Here is a 16,476-nt window from a genome sequence, read left to right on the forward strand (position 1 = left end):
CCTTTGCTGTCTCTGACAGAATTACAATGTCATCGGTGAACCTCAAAGTTTTTATTTCTTCTCCATGGATTTTAATACCCATTCCGAATTTTTCTTTTGTTTCCTTCCCTGTATGCAGTATAAATCTTCAATATGATGCTTCTTGAAACACCCAAACACTTAGACTACTCCTGTTAACAGAAGCACCCACCACATGGATACCAACAATTTGCTCACATCTGAATTCACTTACCTCAAACACAATACACTAGCAACTACACAGAACACTGTTCTCACCATGATTGATAGCTGATACATGTTGAGGACACTGCACAGGTGCTGCTCGTGTTCAAACATGACAGCACAACGTGCAGGCCTAGCTAGCATCTACTTTTATGGTGAAGTATGCATTTCTTACAGTGTTTCCATAAATTGTCTAACACGTATTAGAGAATACTGTTTAGCATAAAAAAGAAACAAAAATTGTGGGAGGGAATAGGAACAAATAACACATTGCACGGGAACTCCTGTACAGAATAGGAATATCACCACAATGAAACCTTTCAACTTGGATTTAATTACATGGGGTTTATCCTTAATTTTGTCACTTTGCTAGAAGCCTATTGAAAATGAAACCTCTGTGTACAATGCTTAAAGGAGTGTTACAGAAGTGTGTGTCCTTTTTTTGTGTTTACCAAATGCATGTTGCAGTGCATTCTAAATGAGTAAATACTGACAACAACAAATCACATGATGAGTAGCCACTGAGGGACACCTAAAAATGCCAGTATACCACTATCTCTTCCCTACATTAAACTCCTCTGGCATACCAAATCTGTCACAGAGTCCACGAGGGTAGCATAATAGCCAGGTCAATGTAGGGATGGGTCAATGTTTTATTCCTGATTCATCTCACGTTTTTCACCTGCCAAAGTTTTCTACGAGATTACACTTGGCTGCAGAATGGAAGATTTATCTTAAGAGGAAAAAAAGCAATCTCTGATTCTAGCTAAACCAAACCCCGACATACCCTTCTCCTTCGCCTGCTAGTTTAGCAAATCATGTGGAACAGCTTCTGTGTAATTTGGGATGTAGGAGAGAGATACTGTTAGATAGATAAATAAAATGTTAATATATATGTCTCGATAACTCAGCCAATAAGAGCATTGCTCATAATGGCAAAGGTATGCATTTGAGTACTGGATTGAAGTACAATTGTAACATTTCATAAAATTTTCCAAGATCATACAATCCACTTCAGTGTGAAAGATTTATCACTGAAAATATTTCATGTTCAGCAAAAATTATATCTACCAAACTTGAGGAAAAAGTGACACAACTGACTTTTAAATAAATTTACCCACCTTTTTCCAAGTCAAATCTTTGATGGACAGCGAAGACATCATCGACATCAAATTCTGCATCAGGATCAGAGAAACGAATAGCGCAATAAAAAGGAAACGCAGTGACAAAGTAACCCTCAGGACATGTTCCATTTCGACTGCGCATGCTTACAGTTTTTGTTTTGTCAAGTTCACTGCACAACACGACAGGTACCCGGTATGATTGACCCAAGTAGGCATTTGTCAGTATATGTTGTTTTGTTGGCAACAGTTTTACCTGGAAATAAAAAAGAAATTAAAATTGTTTTTATGACAGTTTACAATAAAAGAAGATCTACAGCATCACAACAAACATTATAAATAACTACTGTATCTCTTTTGATTCACCTTTATTGGTAGCCTTACATGAAATAATAGAATGAGTTGCAAATGATATATGTCTGTAACTACCTTGCTGTCAATGGCATGTTAAACCCTAACCTACCTTCCTTTGGGAAAACGAAGAAGGCAACATACTTGAAGTGATGGATACAATCTCTATGTAATTTGCAGTGGCTGGTGTAGAACAACAGTGCTACTACCTAATCCACAAATTAAATGTTACTACAGAATTTTAAAATGTGTTCAATCAGAAGGATTACTGGTCAGTTAGCATCTGCTACTAAAGACTTAGAAGGAAACAACACTCATGCTGATATTTCAGCCAGTGTCAAAAATATTTTAAAATCAAACCACTCTCCCTTAAAAGTCACATCCAGGATGAAATAATGACTATGTTATGAAAAAGATGGATTGCTACTCACCATATACAGGCGCCGATGAGCAGTAGACAGGCAAAACAAAAAAATTGTTATATATTTAAACTTTCGGACAAAAGGCCTTTTTATAAAGTAGGGAACACACACACACACACACACACACACACACACACACACACACACACACACACACACACACGACCACTGCCTCTGGCTGCGGAGGCCGGTCTTGTAAAACACAGGAAAGAAGATAAAGAAATGGATGGACATCAAGTAAAGTAATGTGTTAAAGAATAGTAACAACGAAAAACTGCACTGGGTTGTTGGATGTAAGGAAAGTCACTAAGCAAAATCAAACGAAAAATCTAGGATGGAATAATGACGGCCCCTGCAGCCAAAGATAGTGGTCGTGTGTGTGGGTGTGTGTGTGTGTGTCTTCTAATTTAGAAGAAGGCCTTTTAGCTGAAATGTACAGCAATCCTTTTGTTGTGCCTGTTGCGCCTTATTGTGGAACAAAAGATATGTGTAAATAATTTGGAAAAGACGGACAGGGACAATATTTACAGGGAACCAAATGCAATATCAAGTTTAACATATTCCATTATAGGTTTGTGTTATTATTTCAAACTATCCTTACCAGAAACTAATCAAACAGGACATTAAATACTCTGTTCAAAATTAACCCATTAGTGCCCAGAATTATTAAGACTGGTTTTTCTGCTTAAAAATGGTTATTATTTTGTAACAGGTTTACAAGAAAAATATAATTTCAGTATAATTTTCACTTATACCATAATGAACACTGATTCTTGAGTGTTTGGGTGGCACTGCAGGTTCTGCAGAATCAATATCTTCTGCTGCTTCTTGTTCTTGGCTTACTCCCCTCACTGCAAAATTTTCACTTATCGCCCCATTCTTCTTTCCCTTCGTATTTAATACAGCTGATGTGGTTGGAGTATCAGCGCAAGCCTCAGCTTCTACCTCTTTTAGCACTCGACTTTCTCTACTCATCACAAAATTCTGACTTGATGCGCACTTCCTATTTCCTTCCGTATCTGCAGCAGGAAGCGTATTTTGAATGCTAGCACAGTCCTCAGTTTCTTCTTCTTGTCCACTTCTGTCACCCACTGCAAATTTTGCCTTGACATGCCCTTATTCTTTCTCTTTGTATTTACAACACGTTCATTTTCCTAAAAATGAGCTTGTGCCTATTGCCTGAGCCCATAGTATACACGCAGGAAGACAACATGGTTTTCCTTTAATTTCATCTGATAAACTGGAATCTTCATCAGTATCTATACCTTGAACTCCACACAAAGGCATGATAAAAACTAATCATATTGTTCTGTTTTGACCTGCTTCAAGAAAATTTACTATTTTGTCCACAGTCCACAAATTACTATCACTGTTGAAAGACAACACAAGTGCCCAATGGCAATTAAAGGTGCCAGACATATTTTCCCCAACATAAATCAAGCTAAAAACAAATTCCAAAAATGAATCCTATATATAATTTAGACTATTTATTACAAGGCAGAAAAGAAAATTTACTTCAAATACTTATATATTGTACTGTACTTACATTTTTTTTAAAGCAGTTATTAACACTCATACACACCAACAGATTTAACATTAATAAGCAACAACAATATACTGATGAATACTGATACTTCAAATTTTAAACAACAAAGAAAAGTGTCCATACCTGCGTTGGGCAAGTAGGTTAGAAAATTTAAAAAGAAAATGGATAGGTTGAACTAGATGTAGTGGGAATTAGTAAGTTCAGTGGCAGGAGAAACAAGACATTTGGTTAGGTGAATACAGGGTTATAAATATAAAATCAAATAGAGATAATGCAGGAGTAGGTTTAATAACGAATGAAAAAAGTAGGAGTGTGGGTACACCACTACGAATAGCATAGTGAATGCATTATTGTCGCGAATATAGACACGAAGCACACACCTACCACAGAGTACAAGTTTATATGCCAACTAGCTCCACAGATGACGAAGAGACTGAAGAAATGTATGATGAGATAAAAGAAATTATTCAGATAATGAAGGGAGCCAAAATTGAATAGTCATGGGGGATAAGCAGGAAAAGGAAGAGGAGGAAAAATAGTAGGTGAATATGGGATGGGGGTAAGGAATGTAAGAGGAAGCCGCCTGGTAGAATTTTGCATACACCGTAACTTAGTGTAGCGTAACTAGGCTAATACTTGGTTTACGAATCACGAAAGAAGGTTGTATACTTGGAAGAGGCCTGGAGACAGTGGAAGGTTTCAGATACATTATATAATGGTGAGACAGATTTAGGAACCAGGTTTTAAATTGTAAGACATTTCCAGGAGCAGATGTGGACTCTAACCACCATCTATTGGTTATGAACTGTTGATTAAAATGGAAGAAACTGCAAGAAGGTGGGAATTTAAGAAGATGGGACCTGAATAAACTGAAAGAACCAAAGGTTGTAGAGTGTTTAAAAAAGAGCATTAGGGAATGATTGACAAGAACGGGGAAAGATATACAGTAGAAGAAAAATTGGTAAACCTGAGAGATAAAATAGCGAAGGCAGCAGAGGATCAAGTACGTAAATATGCAAGGGCTAATAGAAACCTTTGGGTAACAAAAAATATACGGAACTTAACTGATGACAGGAGCAAATATAAAAATGCAGCAAATGAAGCAGGCAAAAAGGAATACAGACATCTCAAAAATGATGGCTACAGGACAAATGTAAGAACGTAAAGGCATATATAACTAGGGGTAAGATAGATACTGCCTACAGGAAAGAGACCTTTAGAGAAAAGAGAACCACTTGTATGAATATCATGAGCTCAGATGGAAAAGCAGTTCCATGTAAATAAGGGATGGCAGAAAGGTGGAAGGAGTATATAGAGGGTCTATACAAGGGCGACATAATTGAGGGCAATATTATGGAACTGGAAGAGGATGTAGATGAAGATAAAATGGGAGATATGATACTGTGTGAAGAGCTTGACAGAGCACTGCAAAATCTAAGTCGAAAGAAGGCGCCGAAGTAGACAACATTCTATTAGAACTACTGAAAGCCTTGGGAAAGCCAGCCCTGACAAAACTCTACCATCTGGTGAGCAAGATGTATGAGACAGGCAAAATACCCTCAGACTTCAAGAAGAATATAATAATTCCAATCCCAAAAAAAGCAAGTGTCGACAGGTGTGAAAATTATCGAACTATCAATTTAATAAGTCAGGGCTGCAAAATACTAAGACGAATTCTTTACAGACGAATGGAAAAACTAATAGAGGCCAACCTTAGGGAAGATCAGTTTGGATTTGGTAGAAATGTTGGAATATGTCATGCAATACTGACCCTACAACCTGTCTTAGAAGATTAAAAGGCAAACCTACGTTTCTAGCATCTGTAAACTTAGATAAAGCTTTTAACAATCTTGACTGGAATACTCTCTTTCAAATTCTGAAGATGGCAGGGGTAAACTACAGGGAGCGAAAGGCTATTTACAATTTGTACAGAAACTAGATTGTCCTTATAAAGGTCGAGGAACATGAAAAGGAAGCAGTGGTTGAGAATGGAGTGAGACAGCACTGTAGCCTATCCCCGATGTAGTTCAATCTGCATATTGAACAAGCATTAAAGGAAAAGATAAATTTGGAGTAGGAATTAAAATCGATGGAGAAGAAATAATTCTGTCAGAGACAGCAAAAGACCTGGAAGAGCAGTTGAATGGAATGGACCCTATCTTGAAAGTAGGATATAAGATGAACATCAACAAAAGCAAAACAGTGATAACGGAATGTAGTCGAATTAAATCAGGTGATGCTGAGGGCATTAGATTACGAAATGAGACACTTAAAGCACTAGATGAGTTTTGCTATTTGAGGAGCAAAATAACTGATGATGGTCGAAGTAGAGAAGATATAAAAGTAGACTGGCAATGGCAAGGAAAGATTTTCTGAAGAAGAGAAATTTGTTAATATCGAATATAGATTTAAGTGTCACGAAGTACTGAAAGTATTTGTATGGAGTGTAGCCATGTATGGAAGTGAAAAATGGACGATAACTAGTTTAGACAAGAGGTGAATAGAAGCTTTCGAAATGTGGTGCTACAGAAGAATGCAGAAGATGAGATGGATAGATCACATAACTAATGAAAAGGTACTGAATAGAATTGGGGAGAAGAGGAATTTGTGGCATGGCTCGACTACAAGAAGGGGTCGGTTGGTAGAAAATGTTCTGAGGCATCAAGGGATTATCAATTTAGTATTGGAGTGAAGCGCGGAGAGTAAAAAGTGTGTGTGTGTGTGGGGGGGGGGGGGGGGGGGGGGTAATGAATACACTAAATGAATACAATAAACAGGTTCAGAATGATATAGGTTGTAGTAGTTACTCAGAGATGAAGCAGCTCGCACTGGGTGGAGTAGCATGGAGTGCAGCATCAAACCAGTCTCTGGACTGAAAACAACAACAACAACTGCTTTTAATAGTTAAACTGTGTATAGCATTCTCACTGTTGCCACCATTAATTTCTAAATTCATTGGGAACATTTGGACAGGACTGAAACTCCGGAAGAAGCACATGTGGAATGTGTAACTACAGATCAAAAATAACTTTGTAAGTCATACATAATGAAGATGAAGAAAATCACAGCACACAACAAACTATCACACAACAATCTGAAACTGAGGCATAGTACATGCAGGGAGCGTTACAGTAATGAGAATGAAGGTTTGGCAATAGCAGACGATAAACTACAGCCAACAGTTTCATCAGATTGGCTCAACGTGCCCCTGCGTCCTTTGCAACTGTAAATCTTACATTAATTCTGAGCAGCATATAGTAGGACTAGGAAATCCCACTGATGACAAAAATGAAAAAGGAAAATTTGTATTTTAACAAGAACAAATAAAGATCGTGCTTTACCTACATAATACAAAAATTACTCATGCTTATTAACAATAGTAGTAAAAAAGTCTATACATATAGTGTTTTATATATGGATGATAGTAACAAGCATGATACAGTTCACAGAACAACCGTTGTAGATTATATTTAAAAAAATAAATTAAAATACTTCCCACGTGAACTTATAAGTGATATATATATATATTATTCAGGAAACTGCAAATTTTATGATGAAATAAAAATATGAAAATATGAGAAAAAAAATTCTATTCTATCTCCCCTTGAGAAAATAATATACAGTCTCAATGACAGAAGCTCACATGGACTTGACAGTATTGGGTTGATGTATAAGTTCATAGCGTTTCCTATAAGTTTAACAAACACAACAGACATACATAACAGAGATTTTAGTCATCAGTGATATATTCTCTTTCACTATTTACAACCATCTCCATACACAGGGGTAACTTTTTGATTTCGCAACTGTAGAAATCACACAGTTTTTAAGCAGTGAACTCGTTGAGCCATTTTTGGAATGCATTTTTATCCAAAAAGGAAGTTTGTTCAATAGAGAGTGGGAACACAAGATCAGGCGAGTAAGGTGAGTGCAGAATAACTTAAACTCCTGTAGACTGTTTTCTGTCAATCTATCACATAGTAGCATCTCTTCATGCACTATTCCCGGTTCTTGTTTCTTGGACTGTTTCTGTAAGATTTCTCAGTTGTTGACAGTAAATGTGAGTAGTGATGGTTACACCTTGAGCAAGCAATTTGTAGTATACCACACCATTGCTGTTCCACCAGATGCATAAGATTATCTTTTGTGGATGCATGCAGGTCCATGTATGGGGAGTTGCTTCGTCTAGGCTCAATCATTCATTTCTTTTCCTTATATTAGCATGTTGTTGTTGTGGTCTTCAGTCCTGAGACTGGTTTGATGCAGCTCTCCATGCTACTCTATCCTGTGCAAGCTTCTTCATCTCCTTAAAGACTTCATTTATTGTCACCAGTAACAATACAGGATAGGAATGGTTGGTGTCATTCATCAACCAACTGACGACGAGCAAGCAAAGATGTACTTAAGGCCACCAGCTCTGATTTTTGTGATTTTGTCCTACTGCATCCGGTAGCCATACACCAGATTTTTTAACCACTGCATGCTGATGTCACATGACAATGGAACAATTACATTTCATCACATGTGCCCATTCTTAAGTATACTGATATGGATCATTGTGGATTAATGCATTGAAATGATCTTCATCAAACCCCAAAGGTCTTCCTGAATGTGAAGTGTCACTAATGTCAAAACAATCCATCTGAAAATGAGAAAAAACATTTTCGTGCTGCGTTATATCCAGTGACATTATCCTCACACACAGTGCAAATGTTTCTGGCTGCCACCGCCGCTGTCACCCCTTTACTGAACTGAGTCATAAGAATATATCGGAAATATTCTGATTTTTCCACTTGGCACTCCATTTTCTAGCATTTACAGCTTCACTCACTATCTCCAAATGACAAAATGACAATATTTTTACTTAATTAGTAACAGTGAACTACGAATAAAAAATGACAATCGATTAATAAACCAATAGCATTTGGAATATCAAAATGCAAAACTAAAACACAACAAAGTTATACACCAACTTAATATTTCCAATAAAATACTTAAGAGTTGATGTCATGTAGTAGGTATCATCCTTTTTTAAATATGTAGTCTAAGTGTATCGGCACCACCGTTTAGGATAGGTAAAGTTAATTTTGTGCAATATTCGGAGCACGAGTTACAGCCAGGTGCGGGCCGGATTGCAGAAAGTTACGCAAACCAGCAGGCAAATAGAGGCCACAGGGGCATAAAACTGCTGGAGAGGGCGCACACAGCAGTTTCCATGGCGCAAGTCACAGGCAGAAGAGGGCCAATGGCTAACCTAAGTGTTATCCATCCGTACATGACACAAAGCAGTGCATTAGTGAAGCAGCAGCGCTGTGGAGCAGCGCGGAGTCCACAGGGACGGTGGCTACTGAGTTGACTGCTGGCGCAGCCATCCTGACTTAATCGGAACTCTGCAGCTGGTGTACAAGGCTGGGATGACAGAGGGTTGCATTGCACAGGTCGCTGGGGTGCTTCCTCAGCATTGCGGGACCCTGTGATGCAGATCGAGGTGAACGGAGCACTGTAGTGGAAGCAAATAAATCATTTGGAAACTTCTCACCGAGTTTTAATACGGCACCGCCTGGCACCCCACCCACTACATTTGGTGTCTTCCCACTACATTTGGTCATCCTGATTTTTGATTTATTTTCCTGAATTTTTGAGAACATAAGTAGTCTGCACTGTTGTTCTACCTTCGCAATAATAATATATCTGGATTTAAGAAAGGTTAGATAACTGATAATGCTATTTAACGATGATCAATTTACAAAACAGTACCAGTAATCTAAGCAAGGTTGCGTAAATCACAACACTCTATTTAAAAAATGAGATTTTATGCAATTAATTGTATAGTAAAAAAATTAATCAAGTCATACTTAATCAAAGAAATGCACAAGGTTATGTTTACATCATTCAAAACTGGAGGACAGAGGAAAAATTTTCAGACAACTGGGAAAAATTATTAATGAAGTTTTGCAAGGTTCAATATTATGTTCATTGTTGTTTCTAAAATATTCAAATAACCGTCCCCTTGATACACATCAAGCAGACTCATCTTTTCACAAATGTCATAAGTTCGGTGTTCAATTCCTGTAGAGATGTAGCAATAGACAAAACGGTAAATAATGTACAGGGTGATTATAATTAAAGTTAAACATTCAAACCACTATAGAAATAACACCACTGGTCAGAATGACGGCAAATTGCAATGGAATATTATCGGAGTAGGGGGGAAAACATATGGCAGAAGAAAAATAAATAGTTACAAAATGTAGCAACAGATGGTGCTGCTAGAATCTTAATTTAATGGAGGTCGGCAACAAATGACAAATGAATCATACAACAATGCCTAAGGTGTACATCTGATGTTAAACAAACTGTACTACTCAGTGTGCATGGGTGTACAGGTGTGATACTGTTAATTACTTAAGCCCCTCCACCACAGCAAGGTCATATCAGATCAGATGGTAAAAATCGGTTTCTAATTGTCCTGAGGCCAAAAACCACATAAAAAGCATCAATCAAAATCAAATCGGATTATTAATTTCTGTGTGACTGGAACAAAACATGTTCAATATGCTGTCCACCGTTTTCTGCACCTAGTTAAAATTGAGAAACAGCATGTTCCACAACTGATCGAAGTGTTTCCGGGGTCACATTCAGAATGTGTTGCGCAACATGTGCCTTTAATGCAGCTAAGTTTGCAATGAGAACACTGAACACAGCCAGAAGTCACATGGATTAAGATCAGGTGATCGGGACGGTCAGGCTGTAGGGAAATGGCAGCTGATAATTCTAGCATTTCCAAAATTGTGTTTCAGCAGCTGCTTAACTGGACTTGCAATTTGACGAGCCGCGTCATCTTGCATACAAATGATCCCATCATCGCATCCACATTGCTGGAGAGCTCGTATGACATGGTTGTGCAAAAGAAATTTGTAGCGCTTACCACTGATGGTACAGGTAGTAGGAACGGAAGCACCTCTCTCTTCAAAAAAAATATGGCCCTATGATAAATGATGCCATAAAACGGCACCACACAGTGACCTTTTCAGGATGAAGTGGTACTGGCTGATTTAAGTGTGGATTTTGCATTGCCCATATTTTAAAGTTCTGTGTATTGACATATCTATCAGATGGAAGTGGGCTTCGTCTGACCACAAAATCTTCCACTTCCATGCGAGAAAGAAATTCTAAAGCAAAAGTCTCTCTTGCTGGCAGGTCAACAGCAAACAACTCGTGCACATGGTTAATTCTGAATTGATAGCAAAAACGGATGTTTCGTAGGATTTTACGCACTGTGCTCATAGGTATGTCCAATGCTTGGGCAACTCCCCGTGCACTACACATTTGCACACCACCACTTGTCTCCTCCTGCACTGCTGTGGCCACTGCTTCCACTGATGTCGAATCAATTCGTTTCCTCCCTCTACCAGGTTGCGCACCAAAAGAATCTGTCTTTTCAAATTTCCGAATCATTTTCTAAAAACCCACAGCAGTCATTGGACTAAAGCCTTTTTCAAACCCTTCAGTGTCCGGAACTTCTGCGGAGCAACATGTGCACAGTCGTCATTCTTGTAATATAGCTTTAAACCAGAGCGCAATCCTGCATTGAGACAGTCATGACGAACGCCGTGTACCCAGCTTATTTATACCAATTTCAACGTGTCGTGCACATGACCGGTGTTTTCATTTACGTATTCTGACACATACAGCACCATCTATTGATCAATTTTCACACTATTTTTTTTCTTCTGCCATACGTTTTACCCCCCTCTCTGATAATATTCCATTGCAAATTTGATGTCATTCGGACTGGTGGTGTTGTTTCTACAGCATTTTCAAAGTTTAACTTCAATTATAATCACACTGTTTTTTATTTCACAGAATTATTGATTGGTTTTTCTGTTAGTTGTTTATACATACAGTTCTGGACATTAAAGACCAATTTTCCAGCCTGAGCAAGTGTTAATGAGGTAAAGTATAATTTTCAAAATCTTGAAGGCACATAATGATGAGAATTCAAGCCAAGAAAAAATAATTTAGAGGTTTTAAATAATCCTACCTATCTTGGACTTTATGTCATTGAAAGTCTTGAACAGAAATAAATCAGCAAGTTAACATAAAAGAGAAATAAAACTGTCCTCAACATGAAAGGTGATTTTCAAATTTCCAAATCATTTTCTCCAGACCCACAGCACTCACAGGAGTTCCAATCTTTGAAGGAACTTATATTGAGTCCTATAGTTTCATGTGGACTCTAAATCAAAGAATAATTTGGGACTTTCCAGCTTAGCATATCATTGCCAGTGGTGAAAGAAGCCAGAGAGGAAAGAAAAAATCCTACTATGAACTAGGGATCAAACCCTCTACCTTCGAATTTGTAATCTGACACTCACTGAGCCACAGATGACTTTGGTTATTTTCGTTAAAAATGTCACGTGAATTTGCATTTGGGATAGCTCATATTAAAGAAATTAAGTTTTAATTGCATAAAAATGTTCAATAGAAAATGAAAGTCTTACAGACAGTGGTGTGAAGCCTTACAAATACATATTTTCTCTCATGAAATTTGTTATACAGAGAGTATTAGATTTCAGAGGGAATAATTACAATATTATAAGAACAGAGTGTATATGCAGACAAGAAAAACAATTATGAATTTTTCCCACATTTCTTGGTTAAAAATATACTTTATCCAGGTGAAAAAACACTCTTTCCCAGATGAAAATTCAGTTTATCCCTGGTGAGAGTACAGTGTTTCCACATTAAGTGAAAATATACTTTCCCATGGAGCTGTAAAGCTTATCAATTCTGTGAATGGTAAAGGTTTTACTCACTGGCATAGAACTTCCCAATGCTAAGAAACAAAACCGAGCAAATAACAATGCATCACAGAAAGATCTTCAATGTGCATCAACATAGACACTGCATATTTTTGTAGTACAAAACTATAAATATGGATTCCACTAAAGAGAGCATGGTAGCTTCCGAAGCACTGAAATCGAGATTGTGATGTGATTTTATCATTTCACATGACAGCAGATATTCAGAACATAGGACATGTGATGTAGTCAGCCAATAGCAACATCACTGTTACGTAGTGGAAACACACAAATAGGGAAAGTCAATGTTTTGAATTAACATACATACAGGATAGCTACAAGAAAAGCCAAGCTTTCACTTACAATACTGGTCATAATTTTTTTTTTCCAATGATTGGACTAGGCAGGATACTAAGAGCACAACTTAAATTGCAGCAGCTGAATATTTCTGTCAAGCACAATTAATACTTACTCTGCTGTGTCCCGAACACTTTGTAGGTTCCCTGGCTGAATAAATGTTTCTTTGAGCACTTCAACTTTTACATAGAAAAACCAATTACATGAGAAATTGCTCAAGAAATCACCTCACACTTTTTTAAGGATAATTATACTTTCTGCCACCATTATTGCATAATTTTTGATCTACGAGAAAACTAAAATAAATATGCAAAACTAACCTTGAGCTTGGTCACTTTTAACATGTGTTACCCTTTAAGACATATCAAACAGTTTTGCCCGTAAAATTTTAAATAATGACATAAATGGCTTGTCTTCTGGGCCCCAAATTTTTCTAAGTAGCTAGTCCTCAAAAGGGTTAAGTTTAGAATCAGATTCAAATGCTCCGTGATTTACGAAATTTTTTGAGTTTGATTCAAATACTCTGTGATGTAAGATATTTATCACACATTCTCACATGTAACATTATTCATCTTACATGAAAGGAAATTTACTTTCACAGTAACAGTTCTCAAACACAGATTTCACAATATTTTCCTGGGACCTAGTATGAATGTAAACAGTTGTGGCATCACAGTCATCGAAAGCAGTTTGTTGTTAGGAAGTATTGCATAGTCTTTTTCATAAAACCTTTGATACATTTTGCTGTCGGCAGACGTTTGTGTGTGCATTGTGTTTTGCTGTTGTAAATGGCACATTTTCTTTGCAACTGAAGTTTTATTTTGGTGTTATTCTCTCGTTTGTTTTATTGCTGCAGTTTTATCCTGCAGTAGCCTGCTAAGGTAAAATTCTTTGTTAGAGTATCAGTTCTTATAAGTTAAAATTACAAAAATTTAACTAAAAGCTAAAAAATGAAAAATTCCCAGAATTCTAAAAAAATCCTGGGTTTTTCCTGGATGAAAATATTCCTGGGTTTTTCCGAGATTTCCCAGTTGCCCTGAAGAAGGAAATTACTTCATTATTCCTCATAAGAAATTACTTTAGCTCAGAAATGGACAAATAATCCCAGTAACAAAATCTTTGACCACATGGCCTTGCTGCACTAATAGTGCAAACTGCTGAAAGCAAGGGGGAAACTACAGCAGAATAAACAGGACTTCTGGTCAGGTGAGTACAGGATCATAAAAACAAAATATAAGAGAGGTAACACAGCAGTAAGCCCAATAATGAATAAGAAAATAGGATTGGGGATAAGCTACTATTAGCAGCATTGTGAACATATTATTGTAGCCAAGAGAAATTCAAAACCAACAATCACCATAGCACTAGAAGTATATATGCCAACTAACTCTGCAGATGATAAAGAAATTGAAAGAATGTAGGAAGAGCCAAATTAAATTATTGAGGCAGGCAAGGGCAAGAAAAGCAATTGTGAGAGAGTGACTGAAATTCATTAGCAAGATAAGGATGGGAACGAAAAATAGTGGGAGAATGTGGACTGAGAGGAAAGGAATACAGCGGGAAGCCACCTTGTTGAATTTTGCACAGAGGGTAATTTAATCATCACTAGCACTTGGTTTAAGAATTATGAAAGAACCATGTGTTCATGGAAGAGACCTGGAGACACTGAAAGGTTTTGGATTCACTATATAATGGTTAGGCAGAGATTTTGGAACCATGTTATAAACTGTAAGAGATTTCCCAGGGAACATGTACACTCTGACCATAATTTATTGATTATGAACTGTAAGTTAAAAATGAAGAACTTGCAAAAAGGTAGGAAATTAAGGAGATTGGACCAAGCTAAGTTGAAAGAACCAGAGATTGTTGAGAGTTTTGAAGGGAGCTTTGCACAACAACTGACTGAAATAGAGAAAAGTTATATGGAATGAAAAAAATTGGGTGGCTTTGAGAGATGAAATAGTGAAGGCTGCAGACAATCAAATAGGTAAACAAACAGAGCCTAATAAAAACCCTTGAATATCATACGAAATACTGAATTTAACAGATGAAAGGACAAAACACAAATGTGCAGAAATTGAAGCAGGCGAAAGGGAATACAAACCTCTATGAAATGATACTAACAGAATATGCAAAGTGGCTAAGCACGAGGAGCTAGAGTACCATCAACTGTCCGCACATACAGTGCTAGTAACATTTCGTAAACTAGTTTATTTTAACACCAGTTCTTACAAATGTGTACCACATGCACAGTTTTATCATCTGATGTCTGACGCGACACTGATGTGTCTGCTCCTGTGAGTTAAGTTCCTACGTGTTCAGGACTACGTAACAGTGCACCATGTTGTGCTATCTGTCAGACAGGGGGAAGCAAATTATCATTTGTGGGGATTTCAATGTTGATTCCCTGAAAGAGTGGAATAGGAAGAATGACCTTTTAGTATTACTCAGTTCTTTCAATTTGAGCTCCGTCATTGATTTTCCTACTCGGATAACAAAGAACAGCAGTACATTGATAGATAACTTTTTTATAGACCAAGATAAGTTTAAGGACATAAATGCTTATCCTGTTGAGAATGGTCTTTCAGATCATAGTGCACAGCTTGTTACAGTACATGACATAGCTCCATGCAGTATAATAAATCAGACTTTCAAAGCAGTGCGTTCAATTAACAATATAAATGTTGCAAACTTTAGGGAAAGCCTACAGCAGCTAGACTGGGATGAAGTGTATAAGGAACCCGATGCAAACTTGAAATATAACTTATTTCACAATACATTTTTAAGGGTATTTGAAAATTGTTTTCCCAAGAAAATAGTTAAACATAATTCCAAGAAAACATATAATAAACCTTGGCTAACTAAAGGAATAAGAATATCTTGCAACCGCAAAAGAGAACTGTATCTAACAGCAAGATGGAGTACTGACCCCGAAATTGTTCAATATCATAAAAACTATTGTGCGGTACTAAGAAAAGTTATTAAAAAGTCCAGAAGCATGTGTATCATGTCTGAGATCAGTAACTCTGATAATAAAATTAAAGCAATTTGGAATATTATTGAAAGGGAAACAGGGCAACCAAGAGCACAGGAAGACTTTAGTGCAATAAAATTGAATGACAAGTGCACTAACAAACAATCAGAAATTGAAAATATTTTGAATAATCATTTTTTAAATGTTGTGGAGAAAATAGGATCTAGATCTTCACTAGAAGAGGCAAGGCTATTAATAGAAGAGGCGATACCTGCACAGTTTGAAACAGCTGTAATTCCACCAACCTCTCCCTCTGAAATCAGTAAAATAATAAACTCACTGAAAAGTAAAAGCTCTTACGGAATTGATGGCATTTCCAGCAAAGTACTTAAAGCTTGTTCCCCACAGATAAGTAGAATTCTCAGCCACGTATGTAATAGCTCTTTGGAGCAGGGTGTTTTCCCTGATAGACTGAAATATGCCATTGTAAAACCATTGCATAAAAAGGGGGATATGTCGGATGTCAACAACTACCGCCCAATCTCTCTTCTGACAGCTCTATCAAAAATTTTTGAGAAAGTAATGTATTCAAGAGTAGCCTCCCATATTTGTAAAAATAAAGTACTAACAAAATGTCAGTTTGGTTTTCAGAAAGGCTTTTCAACAGAAAATGCTATAT

General features: G+C 37.1%; 1 protein-coding gene across 1 annotated transcript in view; it reads right to left on the reverse strand.

Annotated features, from left to right (window-relative positions):
* The window catches only part of LOC126272402 (nuclear pore membrane glycoprotein 210-like), a 242,236-nt gene that overhangs the window by 77,490 nt on the left and 148,270 nt on the right, over positions 1-16,476 (reverse strand). Inside the window, exon 10 of the mRNA XM_049975230.1 lies at positions 1,344-1,599. Coding sequence (XP_049831187.1) covers positions 1,344-1,599 — 256 coding nt within the window. The remainder of the gene's footprint in view (positions 1-1,343; positions 1,600-16,476) is intronic.

The sequence above is a fragment of the Schistocerca gregaria genome, chromosome 5 (assembly GCF_023897955.1).
Source record: "Schistocerca gregaria isolate iqSchGreg1 chromosome 5, iqSchGreg1.2, whole genome shotgun sequence".
Classification (NCBI taxonomy): Eukaryota; Metazoa; Arthropoda; class Insecta; order Orthoptera; family Acrididae; genus Schistocerca; species Schistocerca gregaria.